The sequence below is a fragment of the Tachyglossus aculeatus genome, chromosome 3 (assembly GCF_015852505.1).
Source record: "Tachyglossus aculeatus isolate mTacAcu1 chromosome 3, mTacAcu1.pri, whole genome shotgun sequence".
In the NCBI taxonomy this organism is placed as follows: Eukaryota; Metazoa; Chordata; class Mammalia; order Monotremata; family Tachyglossidae; genus Tachyglossus; species Tachyglossus aculeatus.
The window spans coordinates 16,809,668-16,831,710 of record NC_052068.1 but is presented as its reverse complement, the minus strand read 5'-3'; the positions used below and the strand labels follow the sequence as shown (position 1 = coordinate 16,831,710).

The following is a 22,043-nucleotide window of genomic DNA, read 5'->3' as shown; positions in this document are numbered from 1 at the left end:
CAGTCTAAGTGTCGGGGGTGGTATTGTAGTATATAGAGACACACACACTAAGACACATATACAACAGCTTCCTCTTTATCACAAGACATAAAACAACTCTCAGACTTCAAAAACCTGATCACCTTGTATATATCCCACTGCCTTTTACAGTGCCTGGCACCAAATAAATGCTTAATTAACAAATATTGCAATTATTATTGTTACTGTTGTTGTTATTAATATTAAAAACAGGCTTGCTTAGAGGGAATTCCAGACTTGGAAGCTCAGCCTCCTGAGAGAGGGGTGAGATCTCGGATCAAACCCTAAACCTGTAAGCAGTTCAGAGGATGCTGGGAGCCCGTTGTTGGGTAGGGACCGTCTCTATATGTTGCCGACTTGTACTTCGCAAGTGCTTAGTACAGTGCTCTGCACACAGTGAGCGCTCAATAAATACGATTGAATGAATGAGTGTCATTGAATGTACCAGCTGCGGCCCGATCTAAGCCCAGAGACCGATCAAGGCTGTTGTAAATATCTCTCTCTGAAATCTCTTTTTACTCCTCTCAGGGTGGCACCTGGAGAGTTTCCAGTCCTCTACCAGTCTTGGCTATGGGAGGTAGAGTCAACCAGAGGCCTACCCATCCCATTCCTAGCTTGCCCAGTGACTGGCGAGTGGAGGACAATCTGCTACAAGTCAAAACTCACCTGTACTGGGCAGCAGCAGTATTCATTCATTCAACTGTATTTATTGAGTGCTTACTGTGGGCAGAGCACTGTACTAAGCGCTTGGGAAGTACATGTTGGCAACACAGAGAGACCGTCCCTACCCAACAACTTGTCTGCTGTGTGACCTTGTGCAAGTTACTTCTCTGGGCCTCCATTACCTCATCTGTAAAATGGGGATTGAGACGGTGATCCCCACATGGGACAGGGACTGTGTCCAATCTGATTTGCTTGTATCCACCCCAGTGCTTAGTACAGTGCTTGACATCGCCTGGCCATAGTAAGCGCTTAAATACCACAATTATTACTTTTAGTATTATTATTATATGCTGATTAATGGTGTCTGACACAATTTTCATTTCTGCCTCTTGGAAAGAACACCTTCTTGATGTTCGGCTCGAAAGAAACCATCCATCTCATCCGGACAAAGCAACTCTTGGATGGCTGTCCACAGGGCCCTTCTATGAAGTTACGCCTGTGGAGTTGGAAAAGTTTCCTGGAGAACAGGAATTAGGGACTACTCTTCAGTGAAGACGGCTAAACTGTTGTTGGGCCCTAGTGGTACTTTTTGCCTGCAGAACATATAATAATAATAATAATAATAACAATAATAATGACATTTATTAAGCGCTCACTATGGGGAGAGAGTCGAGGGTGGAGACTTGAGTTTTCTGCACAGAAGGCAGCAATGGTAAACAACTTCTGGATTTTTACCAAGAAAACTCTATGAATCCACTACCAGAACGAGAGCGGGGCGTTCTGGGAAAGATGTATCCGTGTGGGTCGGAAACGACTCGACGGCATAAGACAAAACAATCTATTTTAATGTCCATTGAAGGCTCCATGAGGGCAGGGATTCACATCTACTAACTCCACTGTATTGTACTTTCTCAAGCATGGAGTACAGTTCCCTGAACACAGTAAGCATTCTGAGTGCTATACTGTTATACCGTACTCACCAAGCGCTTAGTACAGTGCTCTGCACAAAGTAAGCACTCAGTAGATACAATTAACTGACTGGCAATACCACCGATTGATTAAGCACTTTAAACAGCGCTCTGCACGCGGTAAGCGTTCAATAAATACGACTGAAAAACTGATGAATTTCCAGGAGCAAAATCTACTCTCTACCCAACCACCTCAAGCGGGGTGATTGGCAACCTTCCCGACGACCCCCCCCAAACTCACCTGTCAAACAGAGGTTTCTCTCCACAGTCAAACGAATCCTGCAAATCCTTGACTAGGTTGGCTTGGCCGGGCATTCGGAAGAGGCCCTCCTCGGCGAGCCCCCGCTCCCGGATAAAATCCACACATTGCTCCACCAGCAGAGGGGCCAGGCGGTGGCCGTATTTGCTCTCGTACTGGACCGTGTCTTCCAGCCGCTGCCCAAAGATTCCTGCAGGCGGGAGACACAGGCACATCACATCCCACCCCCAACAATGCTCAGTTCACCTCTCTCCACACTAAGGGAGAAAGTCGGAGGAGGGAATCCAGTTTGGGTCGGAAGGCAGTGTGAGAATAATAATAACGACGGTATTCGTTAAGCGCTTACTATGTGCAAAGCACTGTTCTAAAGGGGTAAAAACAAGGTTATCAGGTTGTCCCACATGGGGCTCACAGTCTTAATCATCATTTTACAGATGAGGGAACTGAAACCCAGAGAATAAGAAGAAGAAGAAGAAGAACGGCATTTATTAAGCGCTTACTATGTGCAAAGCACTGTTCTAAGGGGGTAAATACAAGGTTATCAGGTTGTCCTACTTGGGGCTCACAGTCTTAATCATCATTTTACAGATGAGGGACCTGAAACCCAGAGAATAAGAAGAAGAAGAATGGCATTTATTAAGCGCTTACTATGTGCAGAGCACTGTTCTAAAGGGGTAAAAACAAGGTTATCAGGTTGTCCCACATGGGGCTCACAGTCTTAATCATCATTTTACAGATGAGGGAACTGAAACCCAGAGAATAAGAAGAAGAAGAAGAAGAAAGGCATTTATTAAGCGCTTACTATGTGCAAAGCACTGTTCTAAAGGGGTAAATACAAGGTTATCAGGTTGTCCCACATGGGGCTCACAGTCTTAATCATCATTTTACAGATGGGGGAACTGAAACCCAGAGAAGAAGAAGAAGAATGGCATTTATTAAGCGCTTACTATGTGCAAAGCACTGTTCTAAAGGGGTAAATACAAGGTTATCAGGTTGTCCCACATGGGGCTCACAGTCTTAATCATCATTTTACAGATGAGGGAACTGAAACCCAGAGAATAAGAAGAAGAAGAAGAAGAAAGGCATTTATTAAGCGCTTACTATGTGCAAAGCACTGTTCTAAAGGGGTAAATACAAGGTTATCAGGTTGTCCCACATGGGGCTCACAGTCTTAATCATCATTTTACAGATGAGGGAACTGAAACCCAGAGAATAAGAAGAAGAAGAAGAAGAAAGGCATTTATTAAGCGCTTACTATGTGCAAAGCACTGTTCTAAAGGGGTAAATACAAGGTTATCAGGTTGTCCCACATGGGGCTCACAGTCTTAATCATCATTTTACAGATGAGGGAAGTGAAACCCAGAGAATAAGAAGAAGAAGAAGAAGAATGGCATTTATTAAGCGCTTACTATGTGCAAAGCACTGTTCTAAGCACTGGGGAGGTTACAAGGTGATCAGTTTGTCCTTCGGAGAGCTCACGGTCTTAATCCCCATTTTACAGATGAGGTAACTGAGGCACAGAGAAATTAAGTGACTTGCCCAAAGTCACACAGCTGACAATTGGTGGAGCCGGGGTTTGAACCCATGACCTCTGACTCCAAAGCCCACGCTCTTTCCACTGAGCCACGCTGCTTCTCTAGTTAAGTGACTTGCCCAAAGTCCCACAGCAGGCACGTGGCAGAGCTGGGATTAGAACCCATGACCTCTGGCTCCCAAGCCCGGGCTCTTTCCACTGAGCCATGCTGCTTCTCACGCTTTCTCTTCACCATGTGAGAAGCAACACTAAGACAGGGCACAGGCACTAGGGCACAGGCCTGAGAGTCAGAAGGTCATGGGTTCTAATCTCAGTTCTGCCACTTGTCTGCTGTGTGACCTTGGGCAAGTCACTTCACTTCTCTGAGCCTCAGTTACCTCATCTGTAAAATGAGGATTAAGACTGTGAGTCCCATGTGGGACGGGGACTGTGTCCAATCCGATTTGCTTGTATCCACCCCAGCGCTTAGTATAATACCTTGCATATAATAAGCGCTTAAATACCACTATTATTATTATTATTAAGGTAGGAGATGCTTTTCCCACATGGGCTAAATTGTCAGTCAATGGGTTTAATTAATTAATCGATCCTAGTGACTGTTCTGAGTACTCTGAATGCAGTGAACCATTCTTCACACACAAATGTGTGGTGGATAAAAGGATTCAAATGACTCCAGTGGTACAAATCTTAGAAAGACACATGGCCTAGTAGAAAAAAAAACCATAGAATTGAGAATTGGGAAACCTGGATTCAAATCCCGACTGACATTTTTCTGCTGGGTGACTTTACGGAAGTCCCATAATTTCTCTGTATCTCGGTTTTTTTCATCTGTAAAACTGGGATGGAGTACCCAATTTTCTCCCCCTTTTCTAGAGATTGTGTCTCATCTGCTTATCTTGTGTCCATCCCAGTGTTTAGCACAATGCATGACACACGGTAAGTGTTTAATCAAGACCATCATAGGCCCCGCTCTGTTTTCCAAACTTGAGTTGCTATGGTACCTTTTAACCACATCAAGAGTTGGCACCTCTTTGTGTTGAAAGAGGAATAAAACATGACTGGCTGAAATACATCATGTTCAACCATAGAGCCACTATACTAGACAAGCGGGAGCAATTTGGCCACACAATCAATCATATTTATTGAGTATTTCTGTGTGCAGAGCACTGTACTAACCGCTTGGGAGAGTAGAATACAACAATATAACAGACATATTCCCTGCCCACAACGAGCTTAGCAATTCTATTCAGCCATTTCTGTCCTCCTACAAAGACAATTCAGGACCACTGCTCCCAAGTGTAAGAGGAATTCTCTACAGAATAATAATAATAATTGCGGTATTTGTTAAGCACTTACTGGGCACTGTACCAAGTGCTGGGGTGGATACAAGCAAATTGGATTGGACCCAATCCCTGTCCCCCATGGGGCCCACAGTCTCAATCTCCATTTTACAGATGAGGGAACTGAGGCACAGAAGTGAAGTGACATGTCCAAGGCCACACTGCAGACAAGTGGCAGAACTGGGATTAGAACCTGTGACCTTCTGACTCCCAAGCCTGTGTTCTATCCACCACGTAGCAAAGCAGCGTGGCTCAGTGGAAAGAGCTCGGGCTCTGGAGTCAGAGGTCATGGGTTCAAATCCCGACTCTGCCAATTGTCAGCTGTGTGACTTTGGGCTTATCACTTAACTTCTCTGTGCCTCAGTTCCCTCATCTGTAAAATGGGGATTAAGACTGGGAGCCCGACGTGGGACAACCTGATCACCTTGCATCCCCCCAGCACTTAGAACAGTGCTTTGCACATAGTAAGTGCTTAACAAATACCATCATCATTATTATTATTATGCCAAGCTGCTTCCCCAGGAAACCAAACGGAAAAAAAGTTCGCACGGTGAAACCTCTTTATAACAAAACTGGAGAAACCAACTGGGAAGGTAGACAGCGAGTTGTTAAAGGGAGGAGCTTTGATGTATTTAATTTAGTTGTGCAGTGGCTTTCAGATGTGCAGTAACCGTGGAAAAGTTATTAATTTGAGTTTTTGTTATGAAGGGTTTTGCTGGGTTTTTGCAGTGACTTGCTTTTGGTGAACTCACAGCTCAAGGATCACAGAGCTTATTACAGTGCTCTGCTCACAGTAAGTGCTCAATAGAGACCTGTGATTGATTGTCACAGAGATTTGTCAGGTTAGATAGAGCCTAGAGAGACTGTCTAGTTCAGCTGCTTCCAGGCAGGACTGTGCCTAATCCCTGCAGAAACCATTTTCTGCCTTGTTCTTAAAGCTCTCGGGTGGGGAAGATTTCAGCACCTCCCTTGGTTACACACAACTTCTCAGTCAAATTAGGGGACAAGTTGGCACAACAATTGTAAAATCAACAAAAGGCACATAAGATGCCAACTGTGGACCAAACTGCAAAAATTACTCAGAAAATGAGTTTCAGTGCCCATTGGGCTTTGGAGATAGAGGGAGAGACAAACTTTTAAGGGATGAAGAGAAGTTGCCCATTTTCTAGAGGTGAAAGCACAGAAAAAGGATGGGTTTGATTCAAAGGTACAAGACAATATAAGACTATAACCCAATCTGGACTCCCAGTCTAGCACGGCTCCTCCCAAAAAAGCAATTTCCAGGGACCTTACAATATGCTATAAGCAATTTCAAGAGGTCCTACACTAGCTTGTAAGCAATTTCAAGGGGTCTTATCCTCTAAACTCTTTGGGTCAGGGATAAGTTTGCTATGGCCAGAGAATGTGTCTGTTTATTCTTGGATTGTGTTCTCCCAAGCACTTAGTAAGTGCTCAATAAATATGACTGAATGACTGAATGAATGATTGTGTCTACCAAATATATAGCACTCTTTCAGGCACAACTATAGTGCTCTGCACACAGTAAGTGCTCAGTCGGTCAATCATATTTATTGAGCACTTACTGTGTGCAGAACACTGTACTAAACAGTTAGGAGAGTACATTATAACAATAAACAGACACATTCCGTGCCCACAATGAGCTTACAGTTTAGAGGGGGGAGACAGACATTAATATAAACACATACATGGCAGATATGGACATAAGTTCTGGGGGGCAAAGGGGGGCGTGAAAAAAAGGGAGCAAGTAAGGGCAACACAGAAGAGAGTGGGAGAAGAGAAAAGAGGGGCTCAGTCAGGGAAGGCCTCTTGGAAGAGATGCACTTTCACTAATGCTCTGAAGGAAGGGAGAGTAATTGTCTGTCAGATATAAGCATGGCTCAGTGGAAAAAGCACGGGCTTTGGAGTCAGTGATCATGGGTTCAAATCCCAGCTCCACCAATTGCCAGCTGTGTGACTTTGGGCAAGCCACAACTTCTCTGTGCCTCAGTTACCTCATCTGTAAAATGGGGATTGACTGTAAGCCCCCCGTGGGAAAACCTGATCACCTTGTAGCCTCCCCAGTGCTTAGAACAGTGCTTTGCACATAGTAAGCGCTTAACAAATGCCATCATCATTATTATTATTATATATAATAATGCCCAGGGAATATCACAGATTGATTAATTGTCCTTCATATACTAAATCCAATAAAGCTGATGTTTGAGAGATGAACAGAAGCAAACACACTTCCTCACTGCTTTACGCACTGGATCAATCAATCAATCGTATTTATTGAGCGATTACTATGTGCAGAGAACTGTACTAAGCACTCAGAGTATGATCTAACAGAATTAGCAGACATGATCCCTGCCCATTTCCTGTGTGGGAAGTAGAAAATCTCCATTTCCAGAACTTTGTCATTTTCCCAGTTTTCCTGTCCATATTAATCCCCTTCGGGAGTTATGCATTTCTGACTGTTTTCCTTCCGAGACTATAATTCAGAGCCAGGGCAAAAAAGGGCCCACACTTAAGGAGAAATTCCGGGTGGCAGTGAAGATGTGTGCATGGAATCAGGGACCACATTGTTTGGAAAAATTATGCAGGCCTGGTGGGATCGGATGGGTCCTTTCCTTTCCTGTCCCTTCAATTGGAGAACAAGGCGTCCACTCAATGAAATTAATGGTGGATATATTTAGAAAAAAATGAAAGGAAATACTGCTTCAGGGGGTGTGCAATAAAGGCTGAGACTTCCTTCATGGCGGCAGGAAGTCAAGAGTCAAGCGTGGTGGCTGGAGAGCTTTAAAATCAGTAACTGCCTCTGTAGTTCTAGGGAAAAACATGGACTTTGCATCTCAGGCTATTTAGTGGCTGGCCCAGATTGGGCTAATGATGATAATAATAATAATAATAATAATAATAATAATAGTAATAATAGTGACAATAACTGATGATATTTGTTATAGTAATAATGGTGGTATTTGTTAAGCGTTTACTATGTGTGAAGCACTGTTCTAAGCATTGAGGAGGATACAAGGTTATCAGGTTGTCCCACGTGGGGCTCACAGTCTTAATCCTCATTTTACAGATGAGGTAACTGAGGCACACAGAAGTTAAGTGACTTGCCCAAAGTCACACAGCAGACAAGTGGCGGAGCCGGGATTAGAACCCATGATCTCTGGCTCCCAAGCCTGGGCTCTTTCCACTGAGCCACGCTGCTTCTATGCACTTACTGTGTACTTAAGTTATAAATTTACTGTGCCAAGCAATGTACTACACTTAGAACAGTGCTCCAGTGCTTAGAGCAGTGCTAGGCATATAGTAAGCGCTTAACAAATCCCATCACTGTTATTACTAAAAAATGGGGTAGATACAAGATAATCAGGTCCCACATGGGGCTCACAGTCTAAGTAATTATAATAATGGTGATGGTATTTGTGAAGCGCTTACTAAGTGCCAAGCACTGTTCTAAGTGCCGGGGGAGATACAAGGTCATCAGGTTGTCCCACGTGGGGCTCACAGTCTTTAATCCCCATTTTACAGATGAGGTAACTGAGGCACAGAGAAGTTGAGTAACTTGTCCAAAGTCATGCAGCTGAGAAGTGGTGGAGACAGGATTAGAACCCACAACCTGTGACTCCTAAACCCGTGCTCTTTCCACTGAGCCACGCTGCTTCTCTGAAAAATAAAATGTTTGCTTTGGCTGGGAATCCAATCCACCTCCCCTGCTTGGAAGGCAGTTATGCTAATCACTATACCACCAATGCAGTTAGAAGTAGGAAGGAGAACAGCTACTGAATCCCTGCTTTGCAGATGAGGGAACTGAGGCACAGAGAAATGAACTGACTGTCCCAAGGGCACACCGTAGACAAGTGGCAGAGCCAGGATTAGAACATAGTTGAGCACGAACAAGGGGCTAAGCACTGGGATTGAAACAAATTAACCAAGTCCCTCTCCCACACGGGGCTTACAGTCTAAATAATTTCATTTCCCAAATTTCTGGTTACCACTTTTAATAATAATGGCATTTGTTAAGTGCTTACTACGTGCGAAGCACTGTTCTAAGTGCTGGGGGGGCGGGGGGGAGATACAAGGTGATCAGGTTGTCCCACATGGGGCTCACAGTTTTAATCCCCATTTTACAGATGAGGGAACTCATCTGCTCTATCCACTAGGCCGCTACTACCACTACCGCTAGAACTTCCAACTCTGGGCCGAGAACTCATCTACCACAGTTCAACTTTCTGTTTTTGTTCCCCACAGTACCAGGATACTTCACTCAAACATTCAGGGATGGCACCTTTTTTTTTTCCATTTTTTTCTCTCTCCTACTCCCCAGCCCCCACCAGCCCCCACCCTATTGTATCAGCCTCCTCTCCAATCTCCCATCCTCTTGTCTCTCCCCACTTCCATCCATACTTCACGCCGCTGCCTGGATTGTCTTTGTCCAGAAACGCTCTGGGCATGTTACTCCTCTCCTCAAAAATCTCCAGTGGCCACCAATCAACCTATGCATCAAGCAGAAACTCCTCACCCTGGGCTATAAGGCTGTCCATCCCCTCGCCCGCTCCTACCTCACCTCCCTTCTCTCCTTCTCCAGCCCAGCCCGCACCCTCCGCTCCTCTGCCACTAATCTCCTCACCGTGCCTCGTTCTCGCCTGTCCCACCATCGACCCCCGGCCCACATCATCCCCCTAGCCTGGAATGCCCTCCCTCCGCACATCCGCCAAGCTAGCTCTCTTCCTCCCTTCAAGGCCCTACTGAGAGCTCACCTCCTCCAGGAGGCCTTCCCAGACTGAGCCCCCTCCTTCCTCTCCCCCTTGTCCCCCTCTCCATCCCCCCATCTTACCTCCTTCCCTTCCCCACAGCACCTGTATATATGTATATATGTTTGTACGCATTTATTACTCTACTTATTTATTTTACTTGTACATATCTATTCTATTTATTTTATTTTGTTAATATGTTTGGTTTTGTTCTCTGTCTCCCCCTTCTAAACTGCGAGCCCACTGTTGGGTAGGGACCATCTCTATATGTTGCCAACTTGTACTTCCCAAGTGCTTAGTACAGTGCTCTGCACACAGTAAGTGCTCAATAAATACGATTGATTGATTGATTGATTGTTCCCAACCACCTGCACTTTCCACAAACACCCACCAGATGAATGGGATCTGAAGAAATGATTTGATCATTATCAAGTCTCTCAGAATTAGAGGCCACTGTCACCCTCAAATCCCTCCTCTTCCCATCTTCAAAGGTCTTTTTTATTGTAGCTCCTTCAAGAGACCTTCCCTGACTAAAACCTCATTTCTTCTATTGCCCCGCCTCCCCACTTCTGTACTTCTATGCACTTGGATCTCTACCCCTTAAGCACTATTTTTATGGTATTTTGTTAAGCACTTACTATGTGCTAGGCACTGTACTAAATGCTGGGGTAAATATAAGCTAATCAGATTGGACAGTCTCAGTCCCACATAGGGCTCACAATCTTTTATAGATGAGGTAAATGAGACACAGAGAAATAAAGTGAGTTGCCCAAGGTCACACAACAGACAAGGGGTGGAGGCAGTATTAGAACCCAGATCCTTCCAACTCCCAGGCCTGTGCTCTATCCACAAGCCCACACTGCTCCTCTAGATCTATATCACTTGATATTTATCCCACTCCCAATCCCAGAGTCCTTATGTACACTTCCCTATACTCCATTTCCCCTATCTGTAACTTATTTTAATGTCTGTCAATTCCCTTGCATTGTTCTCTTCCAGGGGCTTAGTTCAGTGCTCAGCACTCAGAAAGCACTCAAATATTCATTCATTCAATCGTATTTACTGAGCGCTTACTGTGTGCAGAGCACTGTACTAAGCGCTTCGGAAGTACGAGTTGGAGACATACATAGATGGTCCCTACCCAACAACGGGCTCACAGTCTAGAAGGGGGAGACAGCCTCAATAAATACGATTGAATGTGGACAGGTGTCAAGTCATCAGAAAAAATAGAAATAAAACTAGATGCACAGCATTAACAAAATAGAATAGTAAATATGTACAAGTATATATATATATGTATAAATATTACTGATTGATCTGGCCCCCAGCCTCATAGCTCTCCCCAGGCAGGGACTGAAAGTGCTCTCCTTTCTAGAGCTGTATTGTATTTTCCCAAGTGCTCAGTACAGTGCTCTGCACACAGTAAGCACTTTATAAATACAATTGAATGAATGGCACTATTACAATAAAGGGGGAAAATGGGTGGGCTGGATTCAAAGGTCTCTGAGGCTAACTCCAGAACAAGGTATGATCTGAGGGTCAGGCAAATAGGAGAGAGTTGTTTTAGCCAATAAATTCCTCCCAGTGATCCTTCTACTCTCAGTTAATCAATGGTATTTCCTGAGTGCTTTTTGTGTGCAGAGTACCATACTAAGAACTTGGAAGAGGCCAATTAAACAGAGTTGGTAGATGTGTTCCCTGCCCACTAGCTTACAGTCTAGAGAAGCAGTGTTGCCTAGTGGAAAGAGCACAGGTGTGGAAGTGCATTCTCTGTGCTTCAGTTACCTCATCTGTAAAATGGGGATTAAGACTGAGCCCCATGTGGGACTTGGACTGTGTCCAATCTGATGATTTTATATAATAATAATAATAATGATGGCATTTATTAAGCACTTACTATGTGCAAAGCACTGCTCTAAGTGTTGGAGAGGTTACAAGGTGATCAGGTTGTCCCCCATGGGGCTCACAGTCTTAATCCCCATTTTACAGATGAGGTAACTGAGGGACAGGGAAGTTAAGTGACTTGCCCAAGGTCACACAGCTGACAATCGGCAGAGCCAGGATTTGAACCCATGACCTCTGACTCCAAAGCCCGGGCTCTTTCCACTGAGCCACGCTGCTTCTCTATATCATCCCCAGGGCTTAATACGGTGGCTGCCATACAGCGAACACTTAACAAATACCATTAGAAATGAAAACAAAAACAAAAACCCCACAAGCCTACAGTCCTCCCTGTGGAGGGAACTTCTCCAGCTACTATACCTGTTTCACCAAACTTTCCATGTTCAGTTATCCAGAAAGGATTGCGGATTATCTAGAACTTTTCTGGTGGCTTTCCTCGCGGCCAAGCCTCTGGACCATTTTTGGCTCATAAAGGACACCTTGAGAAAGAGAACTTGTGGTGGGCAGGGAGCATGTCTACCAATCTTTTGTATTGTGCTCTCACAAGTGCTTAGTAAAGTGTTCTGTACACAGTAAGTGTTCCATAAACACCACCGATTGAGAAGATGAAACTATTACACTGCTTGCAGGCAAATCTAGTAAACCTGGGGTAGGAGTGGGGAAACTACGGATGAAAAGGAGATATTTGGGTAATCTGTCCGTTCGATTCATCAAGATTATTCCTTTCCTTTGTAACCTCGGATCACTGACAGGCGACTGTAAAGTATGTTATGGGTATGGGTTACCTAATGAGCACCCTGAACTTGCTTTGAGCAAACAGCCAGGGTATTACCTTTAAAATGAACATAAGAAAGAAGACAGCCTCTCCTCTGGCCCTCCAGGCAGTCAGCTAATATTCCCCTTCCTCCTCCTCCTCCTCCCCCATCTGGCCTCCCTGGGACTTGGAATAAAGAGGTTCCTGAGTGGTAAGTAGTACCGCCTAGGAGAGCAGCTTTCAGGGCTAAACCTGAGGCTGGTTTTCTGCTTGCCCTCAAAGCCAAGAACCAAGGGTGACTTTCTGCAGGGACTGTGTGATTGGGTTTCTGGCTGCACAGATGGCTCGGAGATGTGTCCTGGCCGGACGGCTCTGTGATCTTGAAGTTCTCCCTTCCTCCTTTCCTCCCTCTCCTGAGCTGTAGAGGGAAGCAGCATGGCACAGTGGCTAGAGCATGGGTTTGGGAGTCTAATCCCAGCTCTGCCACTTGTCTGTTGAGTGACCCTGGGCAAGTCACATCACTTCTCTCAGGCCTCAGTTACCTCATCTGTAAAACGGGGATCGAGACTGTGAGTCCCATGTGGGACACGTGTCCAACCTGATTTGCTTGTATCCACTCCAGCGCTCAGTACAGTGGCTGGCCCATAGTAAGTGCTGAACAAACATCATAGTTATAGGACCCTTAGGGTCTCCCTCCCTCCCTCTCCTGAGCTATATTTGACCTTGAGGGCCTCTCTCCATCCGTCTCCTGAGCTGTATATGCCCTTGAAGGCCTCCCTCCCTCTTTCCCTAATCCATCTGGCAGGAGGGAGTCCTGTGAAATTGTAATAGGCCAGAGATTCAGCTACCTAAAAGCTTCTGGCACTATTTGGGACTGCTATCCCAGCCAAGAACCAGTTCCAGAGGGTTCGTGTCAATCCCTCGAAACTCAAGCCAATACGCTCCCTCGTTCCTCGAGGTATCAGCCTACACTTTTCTTTTTTTCCCTCAATCACAACCTCCTGACACCCAGATGGAATTTGGCAGAGCTTTTTTGCCCTTGGATGAATCTATCAAGATTCCTCCGGGCACCGTTTCAGCCTCCTTTACTCTTCAAGCAGTTGCCCTGGCAGAGCGCCTGGTCAAACTTCCCATTTCCCTGACTTAGGGTTTTGGATGAAACCCACTCAGTTTCCTGGCAGCCAGGGGGTTAAACTTCTCCTGCCAGGAAGTGAAAACTCCTTATTTTCAGACATGCACTATTAGCTTTCTTTCCCAGCGGGAAAGACAGGCAAGCACTGAGACCTAGTGATACTAGGGCCCGTTTTCTTTTTCTTTGTCCATTTTTCTCTCTCTCTCATAATTCAATCATTCAGACTTTTTCTTCGTCCATTTTTCTTTCTCTCTCCCTCTCTCTCATTCCACTTGAGAAGCAGCGTGGCTTAGTGGAAAGAGCAGGGCTTGGGAGTCAGAGGACGTGGGTTCTAACCCTGACTCCGTCACTTTTCTGCTGTGTGACCTTGGGCAAGCCACTTCACTTCTCTGTGCCTGTTACCTCATCTGTAAAATGGGGATGAAGGCGGTGAGCCCAAAGTGGGACAACCTGAGTACTCTGTATCTACCCCGGAGCTTAGACCATGGCTTGATGCATAGTCAGCACTTAACAAATATCATAATTATTATTTTTATTGTCCACGGGCAGAAGCGGAGATGGTTTTACCCAGGACAACCAGACTCCGGCGGCAAAGCGGAGACAGTCTGACTTTCTCACTCACAATGCCCCTTCATTCGGTGAGTTTGTTCAGACACGCAGTGGGCAGTAAAAACATCTTCCTCGCTCGTGTTTTTCTCCTCACAGTGTGGTTTGCAAAAAGGAGCCAAATTGATGGGTGAGGCTTTGGGGAAGAGGGGCAAGGTCTCCGTGGGACAAATGACACTATTACCCAGCTTCCCCACCCAACCCCCGCAAGCCCCCAGATCCAACTGAAGCAAACTGTTCTCCCCATCTCTGACCTACATGGGCTCCAGCAGACCCGCTCCCCAGGTGTAAGTTAGGCTTGCACCTATCTTCACCCATGTCACTTGCCCTCACAAGTCCAGGTGCGCCAAGTGGCTACGTGCATTTGCAGACATGAACGTAAGCGAGCACACACCTCCACGCTCTAACAGACAGGCTTGCACATGTTCAGCATCATACAAACCTGGGTCCCGGCCTGCCCATCTCCCCCCACCCCCCACCCCAGAAGCCCACATGCCCCCCAGGCCCAAGCTGTCTCCTACACACATGCTGACTCACATTCTCTCACATGTGCACATATACTTCCTCTCTACCCAGGCAATCAAGAAATCTTTCCCAAGACTCTTTCCCCTCCAGCAGTTCTCCCCTTCCCCCCACTGCCTGCCTTTCTCTCTCCATCTCCTCCCTTCTCTACACCCATCCCGCAGACCTATTATCCCCCTGCAAACAAACTGTCCCCCCTCCAAAATCTGACTCTTCTCCAAAAGACCAGCATTCAGCCTCTTCCTCCAGAGGCACTGAACAGCTGCTATCCCAGCTACTCTGCCAAAGAAGAAGAAGAAAAAGAAAAAAAAAAGAATCTATGCGAAGATTGGGGTTGGGGGGGTGAGAAAAATCCGTGATCCTACCTCTTGTTCTGACACAGCACTGAGTTACGTTGCAGGCACTAAGCTTTAAGCAGAAATTAGGCAGTGTCAGAGAGCAGGAGCTGCAGAGGGAAAAAGTCCTGGCTTCAGGCATCAGACACATTCTCCGTCCCAGCACTGGCGGCCTTCCATTAAGCCAGCGGAGGAAAATGGACCGGAGCAGGGTTCTTCTCGGGGGAAGCTGCAGAGGCACATCTGGTTTTAACTTGGCATTAATTATGACTTGTGCGGCAACTATTCTAAGCATCCAATGGAGTGTGAAGCAGCCGGCTGTGGAGGCAGGAGAGAGGCAGGCAGGTAGGATCTTGTGCCCTGCCCTTCCTGGCTTACCAGAGCTGCAGCCAATGTAAACAGCCGCTAAATATGGGGTCGCAAGTTTTAACAAAGGCAACCTCCCCTCCAGGCCCGGGGGACAGACCTCTGCCCCATGGCCGGGACACCGGACAGACCGTCGTCGCAGTCTGCCTGCTCTGGTCGCAGTCCCTTTAAGCTAGCAGGCAGGAGCTGGGCCTTCTCTCCTCCCCCTTCCCTCCAACTCCCACCCCCTGGGTGGCTTTTAGCTTTCCATATCGGGCTGAGAAACCAGGGAGGGGAGTTTTTCCCCCCCCTTCCCCCGGCTCTTTAGGCAGGGGGAGAGGATTAAGAGCTCCCAGGAGGCCTACATGTCTTGTCACTCTTTCCCAGGCCTGGAGGTGCAGGGGGGTTTCTTAGAATGAGAATAATTGTGGTGTTTTGTTAATAATAATAATAATGGCATTTGTAAAGCGGTGGTGTTTTGTTAATAATGGCATTTGATAAGAGCTTACTATGTGCAAAGCACTGTTCTAAGCGCTGGGGGACACGAGGTGATCAGGTTGTCCCACGTGGGGCTCACAGTCTTAATCCCCATTTTACAGATGAGGTAGCTGAGGCACAGAGAAGTTAAGTGGCCTGCCCAAGGTCACACAGCTGACAAGTGGTGGGGCCAGGATTCAAACCCATGAAGCGCTTACTATGTGCCAGGCACTGTGCTAAGCGCTGGGGCGGATACCAGTAAATGGGGTTGGATGCGGTCCCTGGCCCACATGGGGCTCACAGTCGCAATCGCCGTTTTACACTGAGGCACAGAGAATAATAATAACGATAATAATAATGGTATTTGTTAAGTGCTCACTATGTGCCAGGCACTGTACTAAGCGCTGGGGTGGATACAAACAAATTGGGGTGGACACAGTCCATGTCCCACATGGGGCCCACAGTCTCAATCCCCATTTTATAGATGAGGGAACTGAAGTACAGAGAAGTGAAGTGACTTGCCCAAGGTGACTCAGCAGACAAGTACCAGAGCAGGATTAGAACCCATGACCCATTGACTCTCAGGCCCGTGCTCTATCCGCTATGACACGGAAGTGACTTGCCTAAGGCCACACAGCAGACAAGTGGCAGAGCGGAATTAGAACCCATGAGCTTCTAATTCCCAGGCTTGTGCTCTATCCAATACAACATGTGGACTCTGTGCCCATGGAAGACTGGGGCATCTTCAAGGGAGACAGCTTCCCTAGCCCAGTCCAGGTTCCCTGTCTCTCTCTTTTTCTTTCTTTCTATTTCTTTCTTTCTTTCTTTCTCTCTCTTTCTTTCTTCTCTTTTTCTCTCTTTTTCTTCTCTTTTTCTCTTTTTCTTCCTTCTCTTTCTCTCGTATTTTCTCTCTTTCTCTCGTTTTTTCTCTTTTTTCTTTCTTTTTCTTTCTCTTTCTTTTTCTCTCTCTCGTTCTTTTCTTTCTTCTTTTTCTTTCTTTCTCTTTCCTCTTTCCTTTCTCTGTTTCCTTTCTCTCTTTCTCTCTCCTCTTCTTTCTCTCTTTTTCTTTCTTTTCTTTCTTTCTCTCTTTCTCTCTCTCTTTCTTTCTCTCTCTCCCTCTCTCCCTCCCTTCCTTCCCTCCTTCCTCCTACTGTGTGCAGAACACTGTACTAAGCATTTGGGAGAATACAGTACAACAATAAACCAACACACTCCCTGGCCACAGTGAGCTACCTCCTCAATCAATCAATTAATAGTATTTATTGAGTGCTTAGTCTGTGCAAGCACCGTACTAAGCATTCAATCATTTATTCAATCGCATTCACCGAGAACCTACTGTGTGCAGAGCACTGCACTAAGCAGTTGGGAAAGCACAATACAACAATAAACAGACACACTCCCTGCCCACAATGAGCTTATAGTCTAGAGACGGGGAGACAGATATCAATACAAATAAATAAATTACAGATGGATTGGGAGAGTACACGAGACTTAGCTCTTTGTGGGCAGGGAATGTGTCATTTATTGTTATATTATACTCTCCTAAGCATTTAGCACAGTGATCTGCACAAAGTAAGCACTCAATAAATACGATTGAATGAATGAATGAATGAATACACTATAAAAGAGCTGCCCACAACAAGCTTATCATAATAATAGTAGTAATAATACTAATGGTACTAGTGTTTGTTAAAGGCTTACTAGTTGCCTCCTACTACACACCAGGGTGGACTTGACACCTGTCCACATGTTTTGTTTTGTTGTCTGTCTCCCCCTTCTAGACTGTGAGCCCGCTGTTGGGTAGGGATCGTCTCTATATGTTGCCAACTTGTACTTCCCAAGCGCTTAGTACAGTGCTCTGCACACAGTAAGCACTCAATAAATATGATTGAATGAATGGATGAATGAATTCAAAACAATCAGACCTGACCACTTGGGATTCCCATTCTAAAAGGGAAAGACAAGAGGTATCTAATTCTTTTACAGGTGAGACAGCTGAGGCACAGAGATGTTACATGTCTTGCCCAAGGTGACACAGCAGCCAAATGGCAGAGGTGGGATTTGAACCCAGGTCCTTTGACTCCCAGGCCTGGACTCTTTCTACTAGGCTACACTGCTTCTAGCCTCCCTGCTGTGGTAAAGGCCAGAGAATCAATTGACTGCTCCAGTACTCGGAGGTGAAGGAGTCCTAGAAGCTCTGCTCTGCTCTGCTATTCCCTCTTTTACCTCACTTTAGAACCCGCCGATAGGGTTAGGATTATAGCTAATTTGAGAGATTTGGGGTTATTAGTTGATTGGAGGAAAAAGTTCATTCTGGGCTTTTAACCTCCTATCCCACTGTTTGCCATGAACAGTAATTATTAATAGTAATTGTGGTATTTGTTAAGCTGCATATTATAAACTAAACATTGTGCTTGTGGTTTCAAAAATTATTTGAAAGAAAAGTTTTAGTCCTTTGGATTACCGGGGCAGGGAACATGTCTTCCAGCGTGACTCAGTGGAAAGAGCACGGGCTTTGGAGTCAGAGTTCATGGGTTCAAATCCTGTCTCTGCCAATTGTCAGCTGTGTGACTTTGGACAAGTCACTTAACTTCTCTGTGCCCCAGTTACCTCATTGTAAAATGGGAATTAAGACTGTGAGCCCCCGTGGGACAAGCTTATCACCTTGTAACCTCCCCAGTGCTTAGAACAGTGCTTTGCACATAGTAAGTCCTTAATAAATGCCATCATCATTATTATTATTACCAACTCTGTTATACTCTGCCAAGTGCTTAGTGCAGTGCTCTGCATTCTGTAAGCGCTCCATAAATGCCATTGATTGACCAACTGACCTAAGGGGTGCTTTTTAAAACATGGGATTCACAGTTTCTGATGATTAATATTAATATAAGTAATATTGCTTTTGACTTCATAGACATAGGAGCCAAGCAAGTGACTTCAGGGGCCCATACCTGATTTATGACACAGACCCAGTTTAGACAGGTCTAAGGTTCTAGGCATCAAACAAAGATGTCTATGCCAAAGAAGCAGAGTGGTCTAGGGGACTGGAAGTCAGAAAACCTGGGTTCTAATCCTGGTTTCTCAGCTTGCCACTGATGTGAGTTTAGGCAAGTTACTCTGGGCTTCAGTTTCCTCACCTGAAAAAGGGGGATTAAATACCCTTTCTCCTTCCCTGTGAGACTGTAAGCTTGTATGCAGGGAACGTGTCCACCAACTCTGTTATACTGTACTCTCCCAAGCACTAAGTATAATGCTCTGCACATAGTAAGTGCTCAATAAATAGGACTGATTGATTGATTGACTGTGAGTCACAGGTGGGACAAGGACTGTGTCCAAACTGTTTATTTTGCATCTACTAGTTTGACACATAGTAAGGATTTAACAAATGCCACACTTAGTAGTAGTAATAGCAATAGAAGTAGTATGAAAGCGCTTGGGAGCTGTACTATGTGTGATTTAGGTCCAAATAGGAAAAAAAAAGTGTTGGAAATTTTTCAAAGTCATCTTCCTCTAGGACATTCAGGCTAATTGCTCTGCTCAACTCTTGCACTTCAAGGAGGAGGGAAAGGTATTCATCTTACAGCTGGGACAGAGAATCAACCCACCTGGGGTCTGGCTGGCTCAGGTCCCAACTCTAAGCAAGTTACTCCCTCACTCTGAGCCTCTGTTTGTCAAAATGAAAACAGTGTGATCTGCCCCTCCTCCAATTTGCAGGTGGAGCCCTGGGGAAGCAAGGAGTTGGCACTTAGTGCCTGGGCACATAGTAAGTGCTTAAAAAATACCATTATTATCAATAGTAGTAATTGTGGTCACCCTCTCAAGGTCGCAAGGCAATCTGCTACAAGTCAAAACTCACCCATGCTGGGCAGCAGTGGCAGAGAAGAGACTAGTGGGTGGAGACTCGAATTTATTCATTCATTCAATCAATCGTATTTATTCATTCATTCATTCATTCAATCGTATTTATTGAGCGCTTACTGTGTGCACAGCACTGTACTAAGCGCTTGGGAAGTACAAGTTGGCAACATATAGAGACGGTCCCTACCCAACAGCAGGCTCACAGTCTAGAAGGGGGAGACAGAGAACAAAACAAAGCATATTAACAAAATAAAATAAATAGAATAAATATGTACAAGTAAAATAAATAGAGTAATAAATACGTGCAAACATATATACAGGTGCTGTGGGGAAGGGAAGGAGGTAAGGCGGGGGATGGAAAGGGGGAGGAGGGGGAGAGGAAGGAGGTGGCTCAGTGTGGGAAGGCCTCCTGGAGGAGGTGAGCTCTCAGTAGGGCTTTGAAGGGAGGAAGAGAGCTAGCTTGGAGGATGTGTGGAGGGAGGGCATCCCAGGCCAGGGGGAGGACGTAGGCCGGGGGTCGACGGCGGACAGGCAAGATCGAGGCACGGTGAGGAGATTAGTGGCAGAGGAGCGGAGGGTGCGGGCTGGCCTGGAGAAGGACAGAAGGGAGGTGAGGTAGGAGGGGGGGAAGTGGTGGACAGCCTTGAAGCTGAGGGTGAGGAGTTTCTGCCTGAACACTTGCTAAACACTTACTATTTGCTAAGCTCTGGGGTAGATACAAGTTAATCAGGTTGGACACAGTAACTGTCCCACATGGGGCTCACTGTCTTAATTCTCCATTTTACAGATGAGGTAACTGAGGCACTGAGAAGTGAAGCGATTTGCTCAAGGTCACACAGCAGACGAGTCGCAGAGCTGGGATAAGAACCCAAGTTCTTCTGACTCTCTGGCCTGAACTCTATAAATAATAATAATGATGGCATTTATTAAGCACTTACTATGTGCAAAGCACTGTTCTAAGCGCTGGTGGGGGGTACAAAGTAATCAGGTTGTCCCAGGGGAGGCTCACGGGCTTCATCTCCATGCTCTTTCCACTGAGCCACGCTGCTTCTCTATCCACTAGACCATGCTGAGATCCTAGTGGGGAGATGTCAGGTTGTGTTGATTTTGGGTGGCGTGATTGGTAGAGACTTCAGGACCTCATTATTGACAGCTAGCAAATTCACCCTTTAAAACTTTTGTACCTGCGAAATATATAATGATAATAATAATAATACTAAGTGTGGTACTTGCTAAGCACTTACTATGTGCCAAGCACTGCACTAAGTGTTGGGGTAGATAAAAATCATCAGATCCCACATGGGGCTCACAGTCTAAGTTAAGAGGGAGAGAGGGTATTTGAATCCCCATTTTCCAGGTGAGGGAACTGAGGCACAGAGAAGTGGCTCATCCAAGGTAACACAGCAGACAAGTGAAGCCAGGATTAGAACCCAGGGCTTCTGAGTCTCTATTTATTTTACTTGTACATACTTACTATTCTATTTATTTTGTTAATGATTCATTCATTCATTGTCGTATTTATTGAGCGTTTACTGTGTGCAGAGCACTGTACTAAGCGCTTGGGAAGTACAAGTTGGCAACATATAGAGACGGTCCCTACCCAACAGTGGGCTAATGATGTGCATCTAGCTTTACTTCTATTTATTCTGATGACTTGACACCTGTCCACGTTTTGTTCTGTTGTCTGTCTCCCCCTTCTAGACTGTGAGCCCATTGTTGGGTAGGGACTGTCTGTATACGTTGCCAAATTGTACTTCCCAAGCGCTTAGTACAGTGCTCTGCACACAGTAAGTGCTCAATAAATATTATTGAATGAATGAATGAATGATTCCCAGGCCCCTGCTCTTTTCACTAGGTCACGCTGCTTCTCATGGGAAAAGGTCAATTCATAACTCAAACCGCAAGAGAAATGGGAAGTTCCAGGGTTGGAAAATAAAAGAGAAATCCTTCCAGTTACTGGCACGAACCCCAAGGGTGGTAACCCTAGAGATTAACTGACTTTATTACAGTGAGGAAAACTTGAAATTCTAAGAACTGGCTCGTTCGTGAACTAGATTAAATGAAATACCCAGGTGGCATGAGCCCTGGGGCTACTGGATAAATGCCCAGCAGTGGATCCCAAACATGAGGGTTCCAGTTCCTACAATGGACTACCTACCAAATGCCTGGAACCCAAGCTTCTGGAAATTGTTATCAGAAATAATCAGCCTGCAGCTAAATACATTTCCAAAAGAGCTACTGAGAGTCCTCAAAGATAAGAGAAGCAGTGTGGACTAGTGGAGGTTGCCCAGACCTGGGAATCATTCATTCATTCATTCATTCAATCATATTTATTGAGCGCTTACTGTGTGCAGAGCACTGTACTAAGCACTTGGGAGTACAAGTTGGCAACATATAGAGACGGTCCCAGAGGATTTGGGTTCTAATCTTGGCTCTGCCATTTCATTCATTCACTCATTCAATCATATTTATTGAGTGCTTACTGTGTGCAGAGCACTGGACTAAGCGCTTGGGAAGTACAAGCTGGCAACATATAGAGACGGTCCCAGAGGATTTGGGTTCTAATC

At 45.6% G+C, this 22,043-nt stretch overlaps 1 protein-coding gene across 1 annotated transcript in view; it reads right to left on the bottom strand.

The window, feature by feature from the left end:
• Window positions 1-22,043, bottom strand: part of ARHGAP22 (Rho GTPase activating protein 22) — a 372,891-nt gene that overhangs the window by 56,930 nt on the left and 293,918 nt on the right. The window contains exon 4 of the mRNA XM_038743958.1: window positions 1,891-2,098. Coding sequence (XP_038599886.1) covers window positions 1,891-2,098 — 208 coding nt within the window. The remainder of the gene's footprint in view (window positions 1-1,890; window positions 2,099-22,043) is intronic.